The 24,989-nt window shown below is 44.5% G+C and overlaps 1 protein-coding gene across 1 annotated transcript in view; it reads left to right on the top strand.

Moving 5' to 3' along the window:
- LOC137306049 (collagen alpha-1(IX) chain-like) overlaps positions 1-24,989 on the top strand; it is a 140,114-nt gene that overhangs the window by 88,311 nt on the left and 26,814 nt on the right. Inside the window, exons 23-28 of the mRNA XM_067975092.1 lie at positions 1,341-1,394; positions 4,341-4,394; positions 11,108-11,161; positions 14,031-14,075; positions 16,926-16,979; positions 24,001-24,054. Coding sequence (XP_067831193.1) covers positions 1,341-1,394; positions 4,341-4,394; positions 11,108-11,161; positions 14,031-14,075; positions 16,926-16,979; positions 24,001-24,054 — 315 coding nt within the window. The remainder of the gene's footprint in view (positions 1-1,340; positions 1,395-4,340; positions 4,395-11,107; positions 11,162-14,030; positions 14,076-16,925; positions 16,980-24,000; positions 24,055-24,989) is intronic.

The raw sequence follows: 24,989 nt of genomic DNA, 5'->3' as shown, positions 1-24,989 counted from the left end.
TTCTTCACATATGAGTCTTGATAATGAGTGTTGGCAGGCTATTCAACTGTTGGAGGATGGCATTAGAGTTGAACCCAACATCCACATTCCAGAAGGATCACTAAATAGCAAGAGTGACAACCTTGGTTGATTTTCGCTCTCCCTAAACCGAAGGGATTGAGATCAATATGAGGACCCCCACTGCTGTCTGGCTGAAAAGAACAAACGCGGCACAGAACAAGGATGAAACCTGGGATTTTCCCAGTCTTTCTGACTTGTGACAGATACATTGATTGGTTCTCTTCCATATTATCAAATATTTCTATGTCATGTATCAGGGAAATGGACTGAGGAGGAGTCATGGGGATAATTTTCATTTCCATGGAAATGATATTTGGGAGAGATAATCGGGAGAGATGTGTAAAGGGCGGCTGAATCAATATCGCCCATTTTACACTATCACCCAAAGTCAAAATTACCCCAATGTCTGTAAGGGAGCCCGCCTGATTTTCCATCCATTAATTTAAATAGTGATCCAATATCCCCAGCGCAGCAACAACAATAACCACAGCTTACATTTATATCATGCCTTTAATGCAGAAGACTGGGCCATGCGCTACACAAGATAGGTAATCAACAAAATGGAAGCTGAGCCAAAGAAAGAGATAGTTGAAGGAGTTACCAAGATCTTGTTCAAAGAGGTGGATTTTAAGGAGGGTCTAAAAGGAGGAGAGGGAGATGGAGAGGCGGAATGGTTCAGGGAGGGAATTCGAGCGCCTGGAGACATCTGAAGGCGCAGCTGACGGCATGGCTGCCAAAGGCGGGATGAATGTATGCCCCCATATCTTTTCATTTGATTGTAGCTAGGCCTAGTCAATGGGATATTGGAAATGGAAGCCATGGCTGCTGTTTCTGATATATGTTCCCTGTGGCACACTATGCTAGTCACTTCACACTTAGGGTAAATTTGGGGTTTTATGTCTTAGTTTTCCCATTTTAATAAGCATATAAAGAATGTTGGGAGAGGACCCTATGGTGTACTCAGTTCCACACTGGGTAGTGAGGTTTACCATCTACTCTCCCTTTTGAAGCCATATTTCCTTCTTGAAGAAAGTAAGATTCATCTTCAGGATAGTAATAGTTTAGAGCGGTTAGTCTGAGCTTATTTTTCCTCTCTCCTTGAGTTGCAGTTTATGTATTGTCTGATAGATGAATGCTGATCTCCGACATTGAAGTGACATATGACAAATTGGCACTTCAAAATAAAGCAGAACGTAAAAAAGAATAAAGACCATTCACTCCTAAGATAGCTACAAGTTTGTGTGCCTTTAATCCTTTTACACTTATTCTTTGTTTCCTAGGGTTCAGAGGGGCCTCGAGGGCCATACGGTACTCCAGGACCTAAAGGTGAACCTGTAAGTATTTATTATTGTCAGGCTAACTTTGTGATGACTATATTATCATTATTTTATGAAAGTAACCTATAATTTTCTACCCACCCCTCCTTTCCTGAAGGTGCCCCAACCCCCTCCCCTAGCTGGGGTACAGTTCCACATGCAGTGGTTGGCTGTGGGCCCATGCAGCCACATGTGCGCTATGACAGTGAGTGCCAGTGGGCTATCTAACTGTGGAGGATATTGCAGCTGGGCCCAATTCAGTCCTCACTGCATGCATACTACCAGCAGGGGGAGATAGTGATCAACAACAGGAACCAAGGCTGATGTTTCCTTCCCTGACACAGAGGCACTGTGACCAATTTTGGAACTCATCCCCTGGCTGGCATTAACTATTTCGGCACATACCAGGACGGCTCAAAGCTAGGGCCTTCCTGGTCTACATAGCACAGCGATAGAGGCTTTGACCCTGAAATCTTGGCAGAAGATCGGTGTAAGTGGCTGTTTTTAGACATTCCATTTCCGGGTGGGTGTTTCCACCAAAAACCCCCTGCGTGATTTCCTAATATTTACCTCTTAAACACCAGTTGAGCCTGCAGAAAAACCTGCAAAATAACTAATTGGGAAGGAAACAACATTGATGAGTTGTGCTGTGGAAAGGCAGTCACAGATTTGGGGCTGTATTTTCTCTAGTTTGGATTAGCGTCCAGAGCAGCGTTGAGGACGGATTTCCGCCTGTTGGACTAACCCTTCCTGGGTCAGGGATCGTTAATTATGCTCCAAGTGGATTCCCCACAACAAGGAAATGAGGTGGCACACAATGCCTCAAGGAGGAGCTGCCTGTTTTAAAGGGGGCCGATGTGCCCTGAAGAATTTTTTAACAATGCAAAGAAAGGGCTCCGAGTGAGCAGCGGGCTCTTCAGGACACGGTATGGGGGCTGAAGTGATGGAATGGTGGACACCATTTGGCCCTCTCCGTCCAAAGAGCAAGCTTACTGCCTTTGTTTCAGGGTACACTGCCACCCCTCTCCTGGTGGTCCCTGGAGGTTAGCGGTGTCAGTGGTAGTATGGATGGAAATCAGCTGCATAACCAGCCCCACGTCCCTGCCCCATTTACATGCGAACAGGGGCAGCTGGCTGACTTCCCTGCTAGAACAGGGAGAGGAAGATTGCTTATGCATGGCAGTGGTGGGACTGTGGCATTGTTGGACGCTCTAACATCAAGTTGAAGTTAAGTACAGAATGTAGTTTGGCAATATGCCTATGCCATGTGCAGTACATTGGTAAAAATACAGCTTCTTGCTAACAGGAGCACAGGAACCAGTGTAAAATTCACTTTTTAAAAATTTGTTTTCATGACGTGGGTGACATTGGCAAGGCTGCATCCATTACTTATTGCTAGTGACTTGCTAGGCCACGTCAGCAGGCATTAACAATTAGCTGCACAGTGTGGGACTGGAGAGATGAGAAGGTCAGACCAGGTAGGGGTGGAAAGTTCCCTTCCCCGAAGGACATTAGAGAACCAGTTGTTTTTTTCTGGTGCTAGTCCACAAATTACTAGATTTATTGATTTGAATTTCACAACTTGCCATGGACCTCTAGGTTTCTAATCCCTACGCTACCATACCCCCATGAATGACGTATTAGTACACCATTCACATCATTGCTGTGTCCTCAACTTGATTGCCAACTGATTAAAACTTGTTGGTTTAAAATTGGGAAAGAGGTGGAAATGTGAGATGAAATTAAGTCACTAGGAGCTGATGCCACGAGGGCCATGATGTAGGGTAACACATGAGTGTGCTGCATCATGGAGTGGCAGGAAGGGGTTTTACAAATTTTACTAAATAGTGTGCTCTGCCTTTCAGTGGTACATTGGTATCCACCAGAAGCCTGGTATTCAATAGGATGGGAAGGACAAATCAAAGGACAGCTGGCAGTGCACTTGGCAGCCAGAACAACAGAGGCCGATAAGCAGCAGGTCATCAGTCTCAACTAGAGAACACTGTATGGTGCAAGAGAAGATCCAGAGGGGAGGATAACATTTTAAAATAGGAGAAGACATAAATTAATTGAATAAAGTAAGAGTGATGGCTCAGCAAGTTTGCCCACTTAATAGCTGACCAGGAAGGACCTAAGTCGGGAGAGCCTAGGGGGTGTTAAAAATGAAAAGAACGGGGAACGCAACCCCAACCCGCTGCGAACGCACCCATTGCCGTTTTTACGCCAGGTTTAGTGGCGGGACACTTCATTAATGTATTTAAATCAGGCTCCCACAGTGAAATTGGGAGCTCGTTTTAATTTTACATTTGCTGTGCAGGTTTCTCAGGGCTTGGGAAACCCAGCAGTGAATGGGAGGCGGGAGCTGCCGGATCCACAAGATAAGTGCTTTTTAGAGCACTCCTTGTGGGCCAGGAGGAGCAGGAGTGCTCCCCTTGGTCTCTCAAGGAAGTCTTCGGCCTCCCCTCTACCAGATCGTGGCCTCTCTCTTCCCCCAAGCCCTGATCGATGACCTCCCCCCGCCCTCCCCATCACAGCCTTGTTGGCCTCTATCTCCATCCACGCCGATCGTGGCCGATCCCACCCCCACCTCCCAAGCCCTGATTGCCGGCCTTCTCCCCTCCCGAGATGGACTCTCTCCCACCCCCCAAGCCCTGATTGCCAGCCTTCTCCCCTCCCGAGATGGACTCTCTCCCACCTCCCCAAGCCCTGATCGCCGACCTTCCCCCTTCCTGATTGCCAAGGACCATCCCCAAGGTTCCCCGGCTCTGGCCTCCTGCTGCCGGTTTTTCCACCTGGCAGTCAATTTGGCCGGTTGCCAGGTGGGAAATGGAAGAAAAAATGTTAATGAGGTCCTGTCGTTTCCGGCCTCCCCCGCACCCTCCCCGCCTCCCCTTAAAAATCGGGGCCATGTTGTCTAATGGTCGGTGGAGCTACAATTGATTTTCATTTGTCTTTTGTATTTAGGGTATTGATGGGCATTCTGGACGGGATGGTAATCCAGGAGCTGAAGGCAAAAAGGTAACAACAAAAATTTTGTTGATTGTACACTTGATTGCTTAATTGCTCTTCCATACACATAAATTTATATTATTTAAAGGGAAACAGTAACCTTTTGCAGCAATTGCTACCATATTGCCATGCATTTATGCCACACTTTCTTAAACCAAAAAAAAAATTCAGTTGAAGTTGTGGCAGCTTCTTTGCTGTGCCCATACGTTTGCACTGCTTACTTAGCATCTACTAAGATAGCTTTTCTGGCTCTAAGTCTTGCAAATAGAATGGATTTGGGTTTGCAAGGAATTGTGGGCAACATGACCTGCCATTGTTCTCCATTTTCAAATGACAAATGTTGACAAGCAGCCAGAATCTTCCAATCTCGGGTGGCAGGGGCGACCCTTTGGCCCAGATTGTGGATGTATGCTGCCAATTAATGGAGAGCGAGGCAGAGGACAGAGTAGAGCAGGTAAGGGTCGCTATGGGACAGATTATCAGAGCCTTGGGTGAAGGACCGAGTTTCTGGGATGCAGTTAGAGACAGGACAGGACAGCGATTGTACCAGTCACTCTCCTGTCCCGTCTCTGTGTCCTAGGACTTGGTACACTTGGTCCTTTAACAGAGGCTCCAATAATTTATCCCCCTGTAGTCTTCACCTGCCCCGTTGCCTCATTCTGCCTTTGCCCGGTGGCACATGATGTGGGTCAATTGGCCACCTTCTGTCTCAAGGGATTGAAAGATTCTGGCTGACAATCAATGTTGTCATTTTAACTTGCACCAACGGGAGGCCCCCAGCTTGAAATCGGCCTGTAAAATCTGGTGGGTTTGGTGGCTCACAGACCCACTGATGCTGTATAAAAGGGGCATGCAGCTGAAACACAGTGAGTCATTGGCTCTTTGCTGTCTGGCTTGCCAGGAGAGTCTCCAGCTTCCAGATCTCTTCGTTTATACGTCTTTGCCTCACTTCACCTCAGAAACTTTTCTCTCATCATCACGGCTCCTATTATTGCCAGTCCAGATGGAGGAATAGTTTGAGGAAGAGGAGCAACAACAGCTTCAGGAGCCTCAAGGAGCAGTGCCTCTCAGAAGACACCAGTGTCATAGAGTCATAGAGTCATACAGCACGGATAGAGGCCCTTCGGCCCATCGTGTCCGCGCCGGCCATCAAGACCTGTCTACTCTAATCCCATATTCCAGCATTTGGTCCGTAGCCTTGCATGCTATGGCATTTCAAGTGCTCATCCAAATGCTTCTTGAATGTTGTGAGGGTTCCTGCCTCCACAACCCTTTCAGGCAGTGAGTGCCAGACTCCAACCACCCTCTGGGTGAAAAAGTTCTTTCTCAAATCCCCTCTAAACCTCCCGCTTTTTAACCTTGAATCTATGTCCCCTTGTTACAGAACCCTCAACGAAGGGAAAAAGCTCCTTAGTATCCATCCTATCTGTGCCCCTCATAACTTTGTACACCTCAATCATGTCCCCCCTCAGCCTCCTCTGCTCCAAGGAAAACAAACCCAATCTTCCCAGTCTCTCTTCATAGCTGAAGAGCTCCAGCCCTGGTAACATCCTGGTGAATCTCCTCTGCACCCTCTCCAAAGCGATCACATCCTTCCTGTAGTGTGGCGACCAGAACTGCACACAGTACTCCAGCTGTGGCCTAACCAGTGTTTTATACAGCTCCATCATAACCTCCTTGCTCTTATATTCTATGCCTCGGCTAATAAAGGCAAGTATCCCATATGCCTTCTTTACCACCTTATCTACCTGTTCCGCCGCCTTCAGGGATCTGTGAACTTGCACACCAAGATCCCTCTGACCCTCTGTCTTGCCTAGGGTCCTCCCATTCATTGTGTATTCCCTTGCCTTGTTAGTCCCTCCAAAGTGCATCACCTCGCACTTTTCCGGGTTAAATTCCATTTGCCACTGTTCCGCCCATCTGACCAACCCATTTATATCGTCCTGCAGACTCGCTATTTACCACCCTACCAATCTTTGTATCATCAGCGAACTTACTGATCATACCTTTTACATTCATATCCAAGTCATTAATGTAGACCACAAACAGCAAGGGACCCAGCACCGATCCCTGTGGTACCCCGCTGGCCACAGGCTTCCAGTCACAAAAACAACCTTCGACCATCACCCTCTGCCTTCTGCCACTAAGCCAGTTTTGTATCCAAAGTGCCAAGGCACCCTGGATTGCATGGGCTCGTACCTTCTTGACCAGTCTCCTGTGGGGGACTTTATCGAAGGCCTTACTGAAATCCATGTATACCACATCCACTGCGTTACCCTCATCCACACGCCGAGTCACCCCCTCAAAAAATTCAATCAGATTAGTCAGACATGATCTTCCCTTGACAAAGCCATGTTGACTATCCCTGATTAATCCTTGCTTCTCCAAGTGGAGACTAATTTTGTCCTTCAGAATTTTTTCCAATAATTTTCCTACCACTGATGTTAGGCTCACTGGCCTGTAGTTTCCCCGTTTTTCCCTACTCCCCTTCTTGAATAATGGTACTACATTAGCGGTTCTCCAGTCCTCTGGCACATCCCCTGTGGCCAGAGAGGTTCTGAATATATGTGTTAGAGCCCCCGCAATCTCCTCCTTTGCCTCACACAGTAGCCTGGGATACATTTCGTCCGGGCCTGGGGATTTATCCATTTTTAGGCCTGCTAAAACCGCCAATACCTCCTCCCGCTCGATGTTAATATGTTCGAGTATATCACAGTCCCCCTGCCGTATTTCTATGTCTACATCGTCCTTCTCCATCGTGAAAACAGATGCAAAAAATTCATTTAGAACCCCTCCTACATCTGCCGGCTCCACACACAGATTGCCATTTTTGTCCCTAATGGGCCCTATTTTTTCCCTAGTCATCCTCTTACCCTTAATATACTTATAAAACATCTTAGGATTTTCCTTTATTTTGCTCGCCAGTGTTATTTCATGGCCCCTCCTTGATCTCCTAATTTCTTTTTTAAGTATCCCCCTGCACTTTTTGTACTCCTCTAGGGCTTCCTCCGTCTTTAGCCTTTTGTATCTGCCAAAAGCCCTCCTTTTTTTCCTAATCCATTCTCGTATATCCCCTGACATCCAAGGTTCCCTGGAGTTCTTGGAACCACCCTTGACCTTTACGGGAACATGTTGCCATTGTATGGTCTCAATCTCCCTTCTGAAAGACTCCCATTGCTCCGATGCGGATTTTCCTACAAGCAGCTGATCCCAGTCCATTTTGGCCAGATCCTGCCTTATCCTATTAAAATCGGCCTTCCCCCAATTTAGAACCTTTATTTCCGGCCCCTCCCTGTCCTTTTCCATGACCACCTTAAATCTCACCGAATTATGGTCACTGTCACCAAAGTGCTCACCTACTAGCACTTCTTCCACTTGGCCGGCCACATTCCCTAGAATTAGGTCCAGTACCGCCCCCTCTCTTGTAGGACTTTCTACATGCTGGCTCAAAAAGCTCTCCTGGATGCACGTTAAGTATTTTGTACCCTCTAAGCCTTTTACACTCTGAGTATCCCAGTTAATATTGGGGAAGTTGAAATCCCCCACTATTATTACCCTATTATTTGCACAATTTTCTGAGATTTGCCTACATATCTGTTTCTCTATCTCCCCCTGACTGTTTGGGGGCCTATAGTACACTCCCATCAAAGTCCTTCCCCTTTGATGGGGCTGATCGTAGTAGGCCATACCCAGCACACAGGGAGTACATGCCCAGAGTAACAATCCTGGACTTGAGTGAGGAGCAGTGCCTCAGGATGCTTTGTTTACCAGGCAGGCTGTCTCAGACATCTGCAACCTCTTGCAAGGGGACCTGTTGCCTGTTGGACCAGAGGCTTTGTCGGTGGCTCTCAAAATCATCATAGCCTTCAACTTATTTGCAACTGGCTCTTTCCAGTATGCCGCAGGAGATATCACCCGCATTTCCCAGTCTGTAGTACACAGCTGCGTTAAGCAGGTCACTGATGCCTTCTTCACTAGCACTAACCAATACATCACCTTCCTCATTAACCGCAGCGGTCAGCAGGAGAGAGTTCGGGGATTTTCAGCAGTGGCCGGCTTCCCCTGTATACAAGGCGTCATTGACTGCACACATGTGGCCGTCAGGGCACCACATCACCAGCCAGTGGCATTCATCAATAGAAAAGGATATCAATGTGCAGCTAGTGGCTGATCATCAATTCAGGATCATGCAAGTTTCTGCGAAGTACCCAGGCAGCTATCATGATGCATTTATCCTGAGACGTCCCCCACAGTATTTGATCATCCCAGGAATGTGGCAGGATGGCTGCTGGATGACAAGGGATCCCACTACAGACGTGGTTCATGACACCCCTCTGCAACCCCACCAATCCTGAGCAACACAGATATAATAGAAGCCATAGAACCACCAGGATGATAATTGAGCACACTATAGGGATGCTGAAGATGAGGTTCAGCTGTCTCAATAGATATGGGTGATCCCTACGATATGTCCCACGAAGACTCTCCTGTATAGTCATTGTGTGCTGCATGCTTCACAATCTTGCCTTTGGAGGACCCAGCGCAGTCGTAGCAGGCCTCATCGGATGAGAAAGGTGAGGGGGAAGAAAAGGAAGCAGCAGAAGAAGGAGGACCACTTCAATGCCTTGAAGGATCAGCTCATTACTCAGCGGTTCTGATGACTTGCTCAGATAACTCCTATATCCATTATAAACTGACAATTCGGACTCGGAATTAATTCAATACAAAACACATTAATTGCCTTGAATTAATCTCTCGTCCAAGTGCTCAACCCAGAGTGCTTTTCTTAAAAGAACGGTTCTTAAGTCTATTACCCCTACCCCTGGCGGCCTCAGCGAGTCTGGTATGAAGCTGTTAGTCTGTAGTTTGGGAGCTGCTTTGAAGCTGTTATTCTTCATGTGCTCGGCGTTGGTGATGCCTGGGTGCTCGGGCCTGTGAAGGCCAGGCTGCAAACTGCTGCTCCTTGGATGCTGCTGGGACAGACTGCTGGCTGTTAAGTGAAGAAAAAGTGGTGGGAGGAGTTGGTGGTTGTGCAAGTGGTACTGTCTGAGAAGAGAATGGTGTCAGTGCGTGTTGGGAAGAGGTGAGTGTGCTTGGAATGAGAAAGAGAGGTGTTGTGGTGTGCCTTGTGATTGGGGGGAGGGAATTATTGAGAGTGGTGGCAGAGGGGGTGAAAAGAGTGTTGTGAGGTGCTGTTGAGAGAGGTGGATATTATGGAGATTTCTTTTCTTATTCTTGGGATGTGGGCGCCACTGACAAGGCTGATATTTATTGCTCATCCCTAGCTGCCCTTGTGATGGTGGGCCTTCTTCTTGAACTGCTGCAGTCCATGTGGTGAAGGTACTCCCACAATCCAGTTAGGTAGAGAGTTGCAGGGTTTTGACCCAGTGACAGTAAAGGAACGGTGACATTTGTCCAAGCCAGGATGTTGTGTGCTTATCCTTGCTGCTCTTGGTAGGTAATGGAAAATCTTCCTAAACTGAAGCCAGGTCCTCGGGCTGTTGATGGAGCCACCTCAGTCCAAGCCTGCTTTATCCTGGCTTTGGAAATGTCCTTGTGGCTTGTGGAGAAGAGTTGCTCTCTCCTTTCCCTCAATTCCTCACTGAAAACCTTCAAGGAGGCATCAGAGAATCCTGGAGCAACCTTTCTGCTCATCCTAGTTGACAGAAAGCATTTTCCAATAGTTTGCACCAGTTTAAAAGCAGTTTCAACACAGGAAATGAAAGCAGGAAATGCAACCGGGAAAGAGGTGCATCCCTGCTTTAAGTATAGTCGGGAGTCACGCCAGAAATTGTACTCGGTGAGGTGGGGAGGGGGGATGCAGGCTGCCCAGGAATTAACATGGCCCAAGCTTCGCGTGCAAAACTTAGCGGGGTTTTCCCATCCGCCCTGACTTAAAATCGGGGTTTTAGTTCTACGCTCAGAGATAAATCACAGCTGTAAATCTAAAAACACTAGGGTGTGTGTGTCTGTGTGCTCTCTGCTTGGAGTTATTAAACTGCAGTACTGATTTTCATAATGAATCCTATTGAATATTTGGTGAAGGTGGGTGATAGATGAACTTCTACGTGTGGGTGAGGCAGGAACTCTCACTGATGGTGTAATTAAGCTATGGTAGCAGCTCATGTCATTACATTCTTGTCCCACTGAAACAGTCGGCGTGTTTGAAAGCCAATCCATCCAGCCCACGCTGCATCTTTATTGCTGTGTTGCAATCTCACTATTTGTCAATGGGTGCACGTAATCAATGCATCATTTTGTCGATGATGTTGAATGAATTCCATCTTGCTGCAGTCAGCCAAATCTTTTGCACTCAAAGAGTAATAGAGTTATGGAATAATTTATCAATGATTTGGAAAACTTTAAGTGGACTGTATGAGGCTAGATTTTCAACTTGCCTCCATGGGTGTAAAACTGGCGGTGCGGATCAGCTGCCCATTATAGAAACCGGTCCATTTTCATTTCCGTTGATTTTGATGGAAATTAAAAATCAGTCAGTTTCTATAATGGGCGACCAATCCACAGCACCATGGAGGCAAGTTGAAAATCTACTGCTATGAATGGGCCCAAAGGACAATTAGTGTCAGAGAGAAGGGGTGGAGGGATATGGTGAGAAAATGGATAGATGGCATTTAGCACAATAGAAAAATGAGTCAAGCCTATTGGGATAATGGCCATTAACTGTTCCTACAAATACTTACGCTATTATGTTTTTAATATAGGGTGATACTGGATTACCAGGCCGAATGGGGGAAACGGGGGCTTCGGGTTTACCTGTAAGTATCTGTACTGTCACAAAAAAAAAGTATCTACATTAATGATTTATTTCCTTTACTTATATTAATTTCTAATCGTCAACCTGGCTGAGCCCTTTGACCTCTGAGCCACAAAGTCATGGATTCAAGTCCCACCACAGAACCTGAACATGTAATCTGGATTGACACTCCATTGCAGTAGTAGAGGTATCTTTCTTCAGACGAGATGTTAAGCTGAGGTCCCTATTCCTGTGGTTCAGATGGACATTAACAACAACAACAACAGCAACAGCTTGCATTTATATAGCACATTTAACGTAGTAAAACATCTGACGACACTTCACAGCAGCATTATCAAACAAAATTTGACACCGAGCCACATAAGGAGATATTAGGACAGGTGACCAAAACCCTGATCAAAGAGGTAGGTTTTAAGGAGTGTCTTAAAGGAGGAGAAAGAGGTACAGAGGCGGAGAGGTTCAGGGAGCGAATTCCAGAGCTTAGGGCCCAGGCAGCTGAAAGCATGGCCACCAATGGTGGAGCGATTAAAATCGGGGATGAACAGGAGGCCAGAAATGGAGGAGCACAGAGATCTCGGAGGGTTGTAGGGCTGGAGGAGGTTACAGAGATAGGGAGGGGGGAGGCCACGGAGGGATTTGAACCCAAGGATTAGAATTTTAATATTGAGACATTCCTGGACCGGGAGCCAATGTAGATCAGGGGTGATGGGTGAATGGGTCTTGATGCAAGTTAGGATACGGACAGCATAGTTTTGGATGAGCTCAAGCTTATGGAGGGTGGAAGATGGGAGGCCAACCAGGAGAGTATTAGAATAGTCAAGCCCAGAGGCAACAAAGGCATGGATGAGAGTTTCAGCAGCAGATGAGCTGAGGCGGGGCAGAGACGGCCGATGTTACGGAGGTGGAAGTAGGCGGACTTGGTGATGGAGCGGATATGTGGTCGGAAGCTCATCTCACCTTCAGATAGAATGCCAAGGTTGTGAATAGTCTGGTTCACAATAGTCTTAGACAGTGGCCAGAGAGGGGGATAGAGTTGGTGGCTAGGGAACAGAGTTTGTGGCGGGGACCAAAGACAATGGCTTTGGTCTTCCCAATATTTAGTTGGAGGAAATTTTTGCTCATCCAGTACTGGATGTCGGACAAGCAGCATGACAAATCAGAGACAGTGGAGGGGTCGAGAGAGGTGACGGTGAGGTAGAGCTGGGTGTCGTCAGTGTACATGTAGAACCTGACATGTTTTCTGATGATGTCGCCGAGGAGCAGCATGTAGATAGGAGGGGGTCAAGGATAGATCCTTGGGGGACTCCAGAGGTAACGGTGTGGGATTGGGAAGAGAATCCATTGCAGGTGATTCTCTGGCTACGACTGGATAGATAAGAATGGAACCAGGAGAGTGCAGTCCCACCCAGCTGGACGAAGGAGGAGAGGCATTGGAGGAGGATGGTGTGGTCAACCGTGTCAAAGGCTGCAGACTGGTCGAGTAGGAGGAGGAGGGATAGGTTACCATGGTCACAGTCACATAGGATGTCATTTGTGACTTTGATAAGGACCGTTTTAGTACTGTGGCAGGGAAGGAAACCTGATTGGAGGGATTCAAACAAGGAGTTGAGTGAATGATGGGCACGGATTTGGGAGGCAACAACATGTTCAAGGACTTTGAAGAGGAGAGGGAGGTTGGAGATGGGACGGTAGTTTGCAAGCACAGAGGGATCAAGGGTGCTTTTTTTGAGGAGGGGGTGATGACGGCAGATTTGAAGGGGAGGGGGACAGTAACTGAGGAGAGGGAACTGTTAACAATATCAGCTAACATAGGGGCCAGGAAGGGAAGTTGGGTGGTCAGTAGTTTGATGGGAATAATGTCGAGGGAGCAGGAGGTGGGTCTCATGGTCAAGATGAGCTTGGAGAGGGCATAAACGGAGATAGGAAAGAAACTAGAGAAAAATGCGAGTTCAGGGCTAGGGCAGGGGGGAACCTCGGGAAGTTTAGCTTGGTGGGCTGGGGAAGGGAGGGAAGCAGCAGAGACAGTTGGACGGATAGTCTCAATCCTAGTGACAAAGAAGTCCATGAGCTCCTCACACTTGTTGTTGGAAGTGAGGAAGAAGGAGGCAGGGGAGAGGGGTTTAAGAAGATGGTTTGTCGTGAAGAGAAGCTGAAGTTTATCTTTGCATTCCAGGATGATCTGGGTGGTGATGAGGGTGTGATTGAGCAGATCAGTAGCTGCAGAAATGTTGTGATGAATGGAAGGCCAAAGGCTAGACAGTTAGGAATTTGAAAGTGCCGCTGTAAGTGAGCCTGTAGCAAAAGGTGCAGGGAGTTCTCCCAGTACCCTAGCCAATATTCTTTCATCAGCCAATATATTTTCCTCAACCAAAACCACCAAAACATTCACTGGCCATTTATCCTATTGCTATTCAGAGCATTTTGCTGTGTATAAATTGGCTGCTGTGTTTGCCCACTTAAAACCAGTGACTGCATTTCAGAAGTAATTAATTGTGTGAAGCATTTTTAAGATACTTCTGAGATATGTGATAATGTGTAAGTTGCTCTTTACTAAAATTTGAGAAAAAACAGTACCATTGAAATCAGTGACTACAGAGTTGTGAACACTTCTGATTCACTAGCAGGTGCTGTGATTTGAAGAAGTTTTTGAAAACACTTGTAAGAAATTTAAATGCAGCTTTCTGAACATTTGAATTTCCTGCATAAAATGTGAGCATTAATAAATACTCCCACAAATCACAGAACTTAAAGGTTAGTAATGAATGTTGGCATTGTTCACAATACCAGGATATTTATTAGAGGAGCTAACAATGGCCTTGTAATTAAACCAATAGGGGAAAATTAGTAATATCTTTGTGTGTTTTTTTAAGGGATTACATGGATCACCAGGACAGAAAGGACCTATTGGGGAAAAGGTAATCTGTTTATTTTTAAAAAAATATTTGGGGAATAAAGTAAATGTAGCTGTACTACAAACTCCCAAACATTGACATCTCCACAGCTTTGGGGTCCTGGGAACAATAAAATAAAATTAGAAGTTGTTTGAACTACGCAGCAGGTCTATCAGCCTCTCTAAAAAGAAAAGACAAATTAATGCTTTGTTTGTGAATCCTTAGTCTGCTGAAGAGTATTTATCCAGAATATACCCAGAATATCAGCCTGCCTTTTCTCTTTAAGAAGTTGACTGAGCTGCTGTGTATCTCCAGCATTTTCTGTTTTTTATTTCAGATTTACAGCATCTTTAGGTTTTTCTTTCTTTTATTTGTAATGAGAAACAATGAGTTTAGAGTGGGAGACAGTGTGATGAGTCTCGATTCCAATATAATGATGGTGCAGGGAGGTTCAATGTGTAGGACATCGCACTTGCAGTTTCAGAGAGGTAAGTTCGGAGAAACAATGATCAGAATGTTATTGATAAAATAGACCAGAAAGGTTGTGACAGAGACAAAGAGGTTGGAAATTAGGTGAGAAAGCAGTCACTTACCGGACAATTTTTTTTCTTATATTCTTTTGATAGAGAGAGAGAAATACAGAAAGCGAAAAAGAGGGAGATAAGCTTCCCCATATTAGAGTGCAGTATTAAAGTCTTGGATGGACTTTACAGAGAGTTGTGAATTGTTTGGGGCAGGGGGGGGAGCTATAGTAATTGATAGGAAAGATGATTGTGAGCTTTGTGGAGGCAACTTTAGCAGTAGAGAGCTATTAAAGTTTCATTTGAGATCAGAGGAGGACATATGTAAAACACCACATGAAAAATCTATTGATTCTGGTGGAACTTTCATTATTCAAATCAGAGATCTGCAGAGTGGAGAAGAGAAAGATCATAGAATCATGGAAAGGTTACAGCATGGAAGGAGGCCATTCAGCCCATCGAGTCCACGCCGGCTCTATGCAAGAGCAAACCAGCTAGTCCCACTCCCACGCCCTATCCCCATAGCCCTGCAATTTTTTTTACTTTCAAGTACTTATCCAGTTCCCTTTTGAAGGCCATGATTGAATCTGCCTCCACCATCCCCTCAGGCAGTGCATTCCAGATCCTAACCACTCGCTGTGTAAAAAAGTTTTTCCTCATGTCGCCTTTAATTCTTTTACCAATCACCTTAAATCTATGCACTCTGGTTCTTGACCCTTCTGCCAATGGGAACAGCTTCTCTCTATCTAGTCTGTCTAGACCCTTCATGATTTTGAATACTTCTATCAAATCTCCTCGCAACCTTCTCTATTCCAAGGAGAACAACCCCAGCTTCTCCAGTCTATCCACGTAACTAAAGTCCCTCATCCCTGGAATCATTCTTGTAAATCTCTTCTGCACCCTCTCTAATCCTTCCTAAAGTGCGGTGCCCAGAACTGGACACAATACTCCAGTTGTGACTGAACCAGTGTTTTATAAAGGTTCATCATGACTTCCTTACTTTTGTACTCTATGCCTCTATTTATAAAGCCCAGGATCCCGTATGCTTTTTTAACCGCTTTCTCAATCTGCCCTGCTGCCTTCAACGATTTGTGCACATATACTCCTCAATCTCTCTGTTCCTGTACCCCTTTTGGAGTTGTGCCCTCTAGTTTATATTGCCTCCCTTCATTCTTCCTACCGAAATGTATCACTTTGCACTTTTCTGTGTTAAATTTCATCTGCCACATGTCCGCCCATTCCACCAGCCTGTCTATATCCTATTGAAGTCTATCACTATCCTTCTCACTGTTCACTACCCTTCCAAGTTTTATGTCATCTGCAAATTTGGAAATTGTGCCCTGTACACCCAAATCCAAGTCATTAATATATATCAAGAAAAGCAGTGGTCCCAGCACCGACCCCTGGGGAACACTACTGTACACATCCCTCCATTCCGAAAAATAACCGTTCATCACTACTCTCTGTTTCCTGTGGGTTATATTCCCAAAGTTTTCATTGAGGTTGGCTGGAAAAGACAGAAACATAAAAGTGGGAGTAGCAAGGAGACCTGAAGCAGGAGGTCAGGATCACATTTGTGTGGTAATGAATTAAAGTGAATCTGTTTTCTCTTTCTTTACTTTCAAACTGTTTTCTCTTTCACTTTGTCTGCATCATTCACTAATTTCTTTCATTCAGTTTCTCACTTCATTCTCTTTCTGACTTGGGTTTTCTGTCTTTCTGTTTTCTTACTCATTTCTCTCAGTTCATTTTCTCTCACTTGGTCTTGTTTTCTGTTGGATCTATCTCAAGCTACCTCATCTTTTTCTGTGTTCTTTCACTCCAGTCTTTCCCTGTCACAAAGGTCTTTGTTTCTTAGTTTTCTCATTCTTCCTCCCCCCTCTCTTCAGTTCATTTTCTTCCGCTCTCTTCTCCCTAGTTTTCTCTCAACCTCATTTAGATTTCTCTCCTTTGTTTAATTCTCTCTCTGTTCTTGTTTAGTTGATTATCAATCATTTAGTTCATACTCCCCTTCATTTAGTTTTATCTCTTCTCCTTGTTAGATCTTTATCTTCCTCACCCTCGCACTTGGTTCTCTCTAGCCCTCTCTGATTTAGTTTTTTCTCTCTCTCATTTAGTTTTCTGTCTCTTGGTTTGTTTTTTTCTCTATTCCACTCATTTAGTTCTCTCTCCCCTCTTGTTTCGTTCTTTCTCTCCCCGTCACTCATTTGTTTTTCTCTCCCGCTTAATGTTTTCTTTGTTCTGTCTTTCACACCTTTTTTTCATTTATTTTGTTTTCCATACATTTTTCTAGCTATGTAGTGTATTGTTAAACTCTCACTTATGTATATCATGTATATTGCCCCTATTACAGGGTGATACCGGTGAGAAGGGAGATATGGGACCGTCTGGAACCCCAGGAGAGCCTGTAAGTATCATTTCTACATTTAAGGAATTTTTCCAGATAAATACTTGGACATCCAAGGAGCTATAATGAGATTGTTTTTTTAAAAAATGTTTTGCTCCTCTTTTTTCAGGCAATTTTCTTCCCCCCCCCCACCCTAAGTTTTAACTCATTGCTGGGTGGCTTCTGCATGTGACTATTCATTATGCGTGATCCTGTCCAATCCCAACATCTATATACATGCAATTCCAGTAGGGCATGTTGGACAGTGGAAATCTTGATTTTGCCTCTCTAACCCTGAGCAGCTAAGGCCAACTGAAGCAGCTTTACCACATCCCTAACTGAGATCAGCTGACTCAGCACAGAATGGGGATCGAAGCTAAGCCCTTCAGTTCTTTATAGCTTAGCTACTCGCAACCGTGACTGCTAGAGAATTTATAACTCTCTTATTAAGTTTTTTTTAAGTTAGCCATTGTCAAAAATTAGTAGGCAAAACAGTAATTGAACAATGGGAGGCCTTCAAGGAGGAGTTAGTTTGGGTACAGAGTAGACACATTCCTACGAGGGGGAAAGGAAGAGCATCTAAAGCTAGAGCTCCCTGGATGACTAAAGACATAGAGATTAAAATGAAACAGAAAAAGGAGGCTTATGATGAATGCAAGGTTCATAATATAGTAGAGAAAGTACAGAGGAGATCTAAAAAAGAGAATAAGAGGGGCAAAGAGAGAGTATGAGAATAGATTAGCGGCTAACGTAAAAGGGAATCCAGAAGACTTTTATAAACATATAAATGGCAAAAGGGTAGTCAAAGGAAGGGTGGGACTAATTGGGGACAAAACATCTTCTTGTGGAGGCAGAGGGCATGGCTGTGTTTAAATGAATAAATGTAAAGAATCTTACAACATCAGGTTATAGTCCAACAATTTTATTTGAAAATCACAAGCTTTCAGAGATTATCTCCTTCGTCAGGTGAATACTTTGCATCAGTCTTCACTAGAGAAGAGGATGCTGCTATTGTAGCAGTAAAGGAGGAGGTAGTAGAGATATTGGATAGAATAAAAATAAAGAGGAAGTACTTTTACTCAAAGTAGAAAAGTCACCCGGTCCAGGTGGGATGCATCCTAGGTTATTGAGGGAAGTAAGGGTGGAAATTGCAGGAGCTCTGGCCACAATCTTCCAATCCTCCTTAGATATGGGGATGGTGCTGGAGGACTGGAACATTGCAAATGTTGCACCCCTGTTCAAAAAAGGGGAGAGGGGTAAACCCAGCAATTACAGGCTAGTCAGCCTAACATTGGTGGTGGGGAAATTTATGGAGATAATAATCCGGGACAAAATTAATTGGCACTTAGAAAAGTATGAGCTAATAAATGAAAGTCAGCATGGATTTGTTAAAGGAAAGTGGTGTTTGACTAACTTGATTGAGTTCTTTGATGAAGTAATGGAGAGGGTTGATGAGGGTAGTGTGGTTGATGTTGTGCATGTGGACTTTCAAAAGGCCTTTGATAAAGTACCACATAATAGACTTGTTAACAAAATTAAAGCCCATGGGATTAAAGGGACAGTGGCAACGTGAGTACAAAATTGGCTAAGGGACAGAATGCAGAGAGTAGGGGTGAATGGTTGTTTTTCAGATTGGAGGGAAGTATACAGTGGTGTTCCCCAAGAGTCAGTATTAGGACCACTGCTCTTGTTGATATATATTAATGATCTGGACTTGGGTATAGAGGATATAATTTCAAAGTTTGCAGATGACACGAGACTCGGAAATGTAGTAAACAATGTGGAGGATAGTAACAGACTTCAGGACATAGACAGACTGGTGAGATAGGCAGACACATGGCAGATGAAATTTAATGCAGAGAAGTGTGAAATGATGCATTTTTGGAGGAAGAATGAGGGGAAGCAATGTAAACTAAATGGTACAATTTTAAAGGGGGTGCAGGAACAGAGAGACCTGAGGGTGCATATACACAAATATTTGAAGGTGGCAGCACAAGTTGAGAAGGCTGTTAAAAAAGCATATGGGATCCTGGGCTTTATTAATAGAGGCATAGAATACAGAAGCAAGGAAGTTATGCTAAACCTTTATAAAACTGGTTAGGCCTCAGCTGGAGTATTGTGTTCAATTCTGGGCACCACACTTTTGGAAGGATGTCAAGGCCTTAGAGAGGGTGCAGAAGAGATTTACTAGAATGGTACCAGGGATGAGGGACTTCAGTAATGTGGAGAGACTGGAGAAGCTGGGGTTGTTCTCCTTAGAACAGAGAAGCCATGATGTGGAGATGCCGGTGATGGACTGGGGTGGACAAATGTAAGGAATCTTACAACACCAGGTTATAGTCCAACAAATTTATTTTAAAATCACAAGCTTTCGGAGATTATCTCCTTCGTCAGATGAATGAATGAAAAGGTTCTCAAATCGCATATCTTATACTATGTTGGGACAGCATCACACCAATCAAAAGGTGTCGTTGTTATTCAAACAGGCCAGTCACGGAGAACAGCACGTCCCAGTACACTAGATATACATTGTGTCTATTACACAGGCAGGCAGAAAGAAACTCAAAATGGCAGAGAGAGAGAGAGAAAATTTTAAAAAACATATAAATTTTTTCCCCTTTTTTGTTGGTGGGGTTACGTGTAGCGTGACATGAACCCAAGATCCCGGTTGAGGCCGTCCTCATGGGTGCGGAACTTGGCTATCAACTTCTGCTCGACGATTTTGCGTTGTCGTGTGTCTCTCTGCCATTTTGAGTTTCTTTCTGCCTGCCTGTGTAATAGACACAATGTATATCTAGTGTACTGGGACGTGCTGTTCTCCATGACTGGCCTGTTTGAATAACAACGACACCTTTTGATTGGTGTGATGCTGTCCCAACATAGTATAAGATATGCGATTTGAGAACCTTTTCATTCATTCATCTGACGAAGGAGATAATCTCCGAAAGCTTGTGATTTTAAAATAAATTTGTTGGACTATAACCTGGTGTTGTAAGATTCCTTACATTAGAACAGAGAAGGTTAAGGGGAGATTTGATAGAGGTATTCAAGATGATGAATGGTTTTGATAGAGTAAATAAGGAAAAACTGTTTCCAGTGGCAGAAGGGTCGGTAACCAGAGGACACAAATTTATGGTGATCAGCAAAAGAGCCAGAGGCGACATGAGGAAACATTTTTTTACACAGCGAGTTGTTATGATCTGGAATGCACAGCCTGAAAGCAGATTCAATGGTAACTTTCAAAAGGGAATTAGATAAATACTTTACAGGGCTATGGGGAACGAGCAGGGGAATGGGACTAATTGGATAGCTCTTTCAAATAGCCGGCACAGGCACAATGGGCTAAATGGCCTCCTCCTGTGCTGCACCTACTATGATACTATGATACTATGATGCCATGATTGTTGAGGAAACTATTCAAACAGTTTCTTGTCAGATGTGGTAATGGAACAGAAGGGTATGGTAGCCCAGTGCTTATGGTACTGGACTAACAGCCCAGACGTCATTGAGATAAAACCCACCATGGCAAGTTGCGAAATTGAATTCAAAAATCTGCTAATGTGCGGGCTAGCACCTGCTGCCAGATTGATGTAAAAACCTGCCACTCCTACTAGGTCTGGCCTACATGTCACTCCAGCCCTACACCATGTGATTGACTCTTAATGCCCTCAGGGCAACGCCTGAAAAAAAACCTGGGAGATAACACCCTAGTTGAACATTGGCCAAGCTGGAGCAAGGCAATCTGAAGTACAGCCACAAAGGGCAGATGCTGCGGATCAAATTCAAAATACAGCATGCAGATTAACCCTCGGTCCACCAACATGTCCAGCGAGAATCCATACTCTCTGGGCCAACTATTTCTTGACGTTTTCACTGTAGAGCAGGAGCAGGTTTAATCCTGTAAAATTAGTCTGCTTCTCAATGTCATGGTGCGTGCACTGAAAACAAACAAAACTTGTTACTCCAGGGAGATGAGAATCTCTTTGAACCTGATGGGGATCCAAGTGGTTATCTCAGCATTTTACCATCTTGTGAATCACGTAATCATATTATTATATCGTCACCCTCTTCACAAAAGAGGGAGACGATGCAGAGATTGTAGTTAAGGAGGAGGAGTGTCAAATATTGGATGAGATAAACATAGTGAGAGAGGAAGTATTAAGGGGATTAGCATCTTTGAAAGTAGATAAATCGCCAGGTTCGGATGAAATGTATCCCAGGCTGCTAAGAGAAGCAAGGGAGGAAATAGTGGAGACTCTGACCATCATTTTTCAATCCTCCCTGGCTACAGGCATGGTGCCTGAGAATTGGAGGACTGCCTAACATTGTACCGTTGTTTAAAAAGGGAGAAGGAAATAGACCGAGTAATTATAGGCCAGTCAGTCTAACCTCGGTGCTGGGCAAATTATTGGAATCAATTCTGAGGGACAGCATAAATCGTCATTTAGAATGGGTTAATCAAGGACAGTCAGCATGGATTTGTTAAGGGAAGATCATGACTGACTAACTTGATTGAATTTTTTGAGCAGGTAACAAGGAGGGTCGATGAGGGTGACGCATTTGATGTAGTGTACATGGATTTTCGCAAGTCTTTTGACAAGGTCCTAAATGGCAGACTGGTCAAAAAAGTAAAAGCCCATGGGATCTAATGGAAAGTGACTAGTTGGATCCAAAATTGGCTTAGTGGCAGGAAGCTAAGGGTAATGGTTGACGGGTGTTTTTGCGACTGGAAGGCTGTTTCCATTGGGGTTCCACAAGGCTCAGTACTCGGTCCCTTGCTTTTTGTGGTGTATATTAATGATTTGAACTTGAATGTGGGGGGCTTGATCAAGAAGTTTGTAATTGATACAAACATTGGCCATGTGGTTGATAGCGAGGAGGAAAGCTGTGGACTGCAGAAAGACATCAATGGAACTGTTCAGGTGGGCAGAAAAGTGGCAAATGGAATTCAATCCAGCGAAGTGTGAGGTAATGCATTTGGGGAGGGCAAACAAGGCAAGGGAGTACACAATAAATGGGAGGACACTGAGAGGTGTGGAGGAACAAAGGGACCTTGGAGTGCATGTCCATAGATCCCTGAAGGTAACAGGACAGGGAGATATGGTAGTTAAAAAGGCATATGGGATACTTTACTTTATTAGCCAAGGCATAGAATATAAGAGCAGGGAGGTTATGCTGGAACTGTATAAAACATTGGTTAGGCCACAGCTTGAGTACTGCGTACAGTTCTGGTCACTTCATTATAGGAAAGATGTGATTGCACTAGAGAGGGTACAGAGGAGATTTATGAGGATGGTGCCAGGGCTGGAGAATTTTAGCTATGCAAAAAGATTGGATAGGCTGGGGTTGTTTTCATTGGAACAAAGGAGGCTGAGGGGAAATTTAATTGAGGTGTATAAAATTATGACAGAACTAGGTAGAGTGGATAGGGAGGACCTATTTCCCTTACCAGAGGGGTCAGTGACCAAGGGCATAGATTTAAAGTAGAAGGATTAGAGTGGAACTGAGGAGAAATTTTTTCACCGAGAGAGTGGTTGGGGTCTGGAAGTCAATTCCTAAAAGGGTGGTAGAGGCAGAAACCCTCAACTCGTTTAAAAAGTACTTGGATGTGCACTTGAAGTACCATTACCTACAGGGCTACGGACCAAGTGCTGGAAAGTGGGATTAAGCTGAATAGCTCTTTTTCGGCCAGCACGGACACGATGGGTTGAATGACCTCCTTCTGTGCAATAACTTTCTATGATTCAATGGTGATATCATAGCAGCTGCTCAACATCCAATCTGACATTCCAACTATTCTTTGTACTGTCACTAATGCTGATTTCATTTCACTCACACTGATTTCATTTCTTTTGCACTGATTTCACATCACCTGCATTGATTTTACTTTGACACTATTGTGTACATTATAAAAAATGTTACAGAACACAGCGTGAGTACAAGAATATATTATCCGTGCTCCTGTGGTTTATCATAGCATCTGACTCCATCAGTTAATTTCTTTTTATTATTGAGAAACCTAGATGAAAGACCAAGACACAAAATACAGGACACCGCCAAGATTGAAAGGAATAGGAGAGATGGTGAAGTAAATCAAGAACTAGTTTGGTGATGCCAGGTTTGGGTTTTAAAATCCCGTAGATAATAGGAAGAAAGGAAGACTCAGGGAAGTCAACTGGACCAGCCACATAAATGCCGTGGCTACAAGAGCACATCAGAGACTAAGTATTCTGCGGTGTCAGACTCCCCAAAGCCTCTCAACCACCTATAAAGCCCATCAGGAGTGTGATGGAATACCCTCCACTTGTCTGGATGGGGGAAGCTGCAGTAATACCCAAGAAGCTCAACACCATCCAGGACAAAGTAGTCTGATTGATCAGCACCCAATCCACGAGCTTAAAGATAAGTTTAAACAAAACTGGTGTACCGTGGCTGCAGTGTGTACTGTCTACAGGATGCACTGCAGCAAGTCACCAAAGCTTTTTCAGCAGTTCTTTCCAAACCCGCGACCTCCACCATCTCAAAGGACAAGGGCAGAAGGTGTATGGGAACACCATCACCTCCAAGTCCCCATCCAAGTCACACAACATCCAGATTTGGACATATATTACTGTTTCTTCATTGTTACTAGGTCAAAATCCTGGAACTCCCTACTTAACAGCCTTGTGGGTGTACCTTCTCCTCACAGACTGCAGTGGTTCAAGAAGAAGGCCTACCACTACCTTCACTAGGGCAACTAGGGATGGGCAATAAATTCCAACCTGGATGGTGACGCCCACATCCTGAAGAATGATAACAAATAAGGAGTTCTACAGTTTTGAGATCCTAGGAAAGAATGAATTTGAGTAGCAGACTGTGTGAAAAATCTTGATTTCAACACAATGGAGACTTAAGGAGGAAGAAGTTGAAGAAAATTACACACTTATTACTCACTGGCAGCCATCTTTAATTTCAATGCCTTCCCACAATCCAACAGAGAGGGCCGTGAAATGTGTTTCTGATATTCCATATACTTGTTAATTGTGATGCTTTTATTCCTAAGGGTGACCCAGGAACGCCAGGACAAAGGGGACCCCAAGGACTGCATGGCCCTCCTGTAAGTACTGTAACACTGCCATTGCCTCTATCATTTCTTGCATTTGTTCAAATTGGACAATGTCAGATGGAAGGGATGTCATTAATCTTCCATCACAATAGGTAATGTTTGAGAGACTGAATTACGTTGAAACAGAAGCTTTCATGGCTCCTAATGACTCAGCTGGTAATTCCTTGCCCAGTTGGGACTGAGCTATATAGACCAGGTCCCAGAATTAGCTGATTTCAGCCAGGGCAGTGGCTGAGGAGCTACATTTGGTCTCAAACGCCCTTGGGCTAAGGAAGAGAAAATATCAGCTAATGAGGGAAAAATATCAACTGCTATTCAGTAACTCATGCTGGAAAGTGCACATATATGGATAACAGGAGGACAGCACAAGGCTTGGCAGTGATGTTTCCCATATACAAATAGCCTTCTGGCACTTGCTGAAAGGTTGCATAATGTGCTGGAGGATGGCCAGCCCCTGTGGAACCCAACGTGAGTTACCTGTTTCAGGAAAGAGATGGGAAACTTAGTCAGGGTGGGATCTTTGGTCTTGCTTTAAAAAAAGAGCTTAACCATCAATACACCCAGCCTTAGTCAGAAATATCTGTATTTATAGTGGAGTCATCCATCTTACACCATTTACACTGTGTCAAGCCAAGAATTGTGATCCTTTGTGTTGGTGACACGCGAACTGAGTTATTGCATTACTTGTGTACAATAAGTTCTGAATCGACTAGCTGGGGGAGCAAGACAGGAATATTTTATCTGATCCAATTCAGCCAAGTAAATCTTTTGGCAGATTCCAAGAATCGCATGGGCCCATTATTGTAGCTTTGAAGAACAACACAGCAACCTCAAGTTATTTTTTTCTCCAGTTTTCTTCCTTTATTTTCTACCATCCTCTCCTGATGATGCTGGCCCTAGTGACCAGTATTATCTATGATCTTTAG

This window comes from Heptranchias perlo, chromosome 3, assembly GCF_035084215.1.
Source record: "Heptranchias perlo isolate sHepPer1 chromosome 3, sHepPer1.hap1, whole genome shotgun sequence".
Classification (NCBI taxonomy): domain Eukaryota; kingdom Metazoa; phylum Chordata; class Chondrichthyes; order Hexanchiformes; family Hexanchidae; genus Heptranchias; species Heptranchias perlo.
Note: the sequence above shows the minus strand (reverse complement) of the source record. Positions and strands in the feature narration are given on the sequence as shown.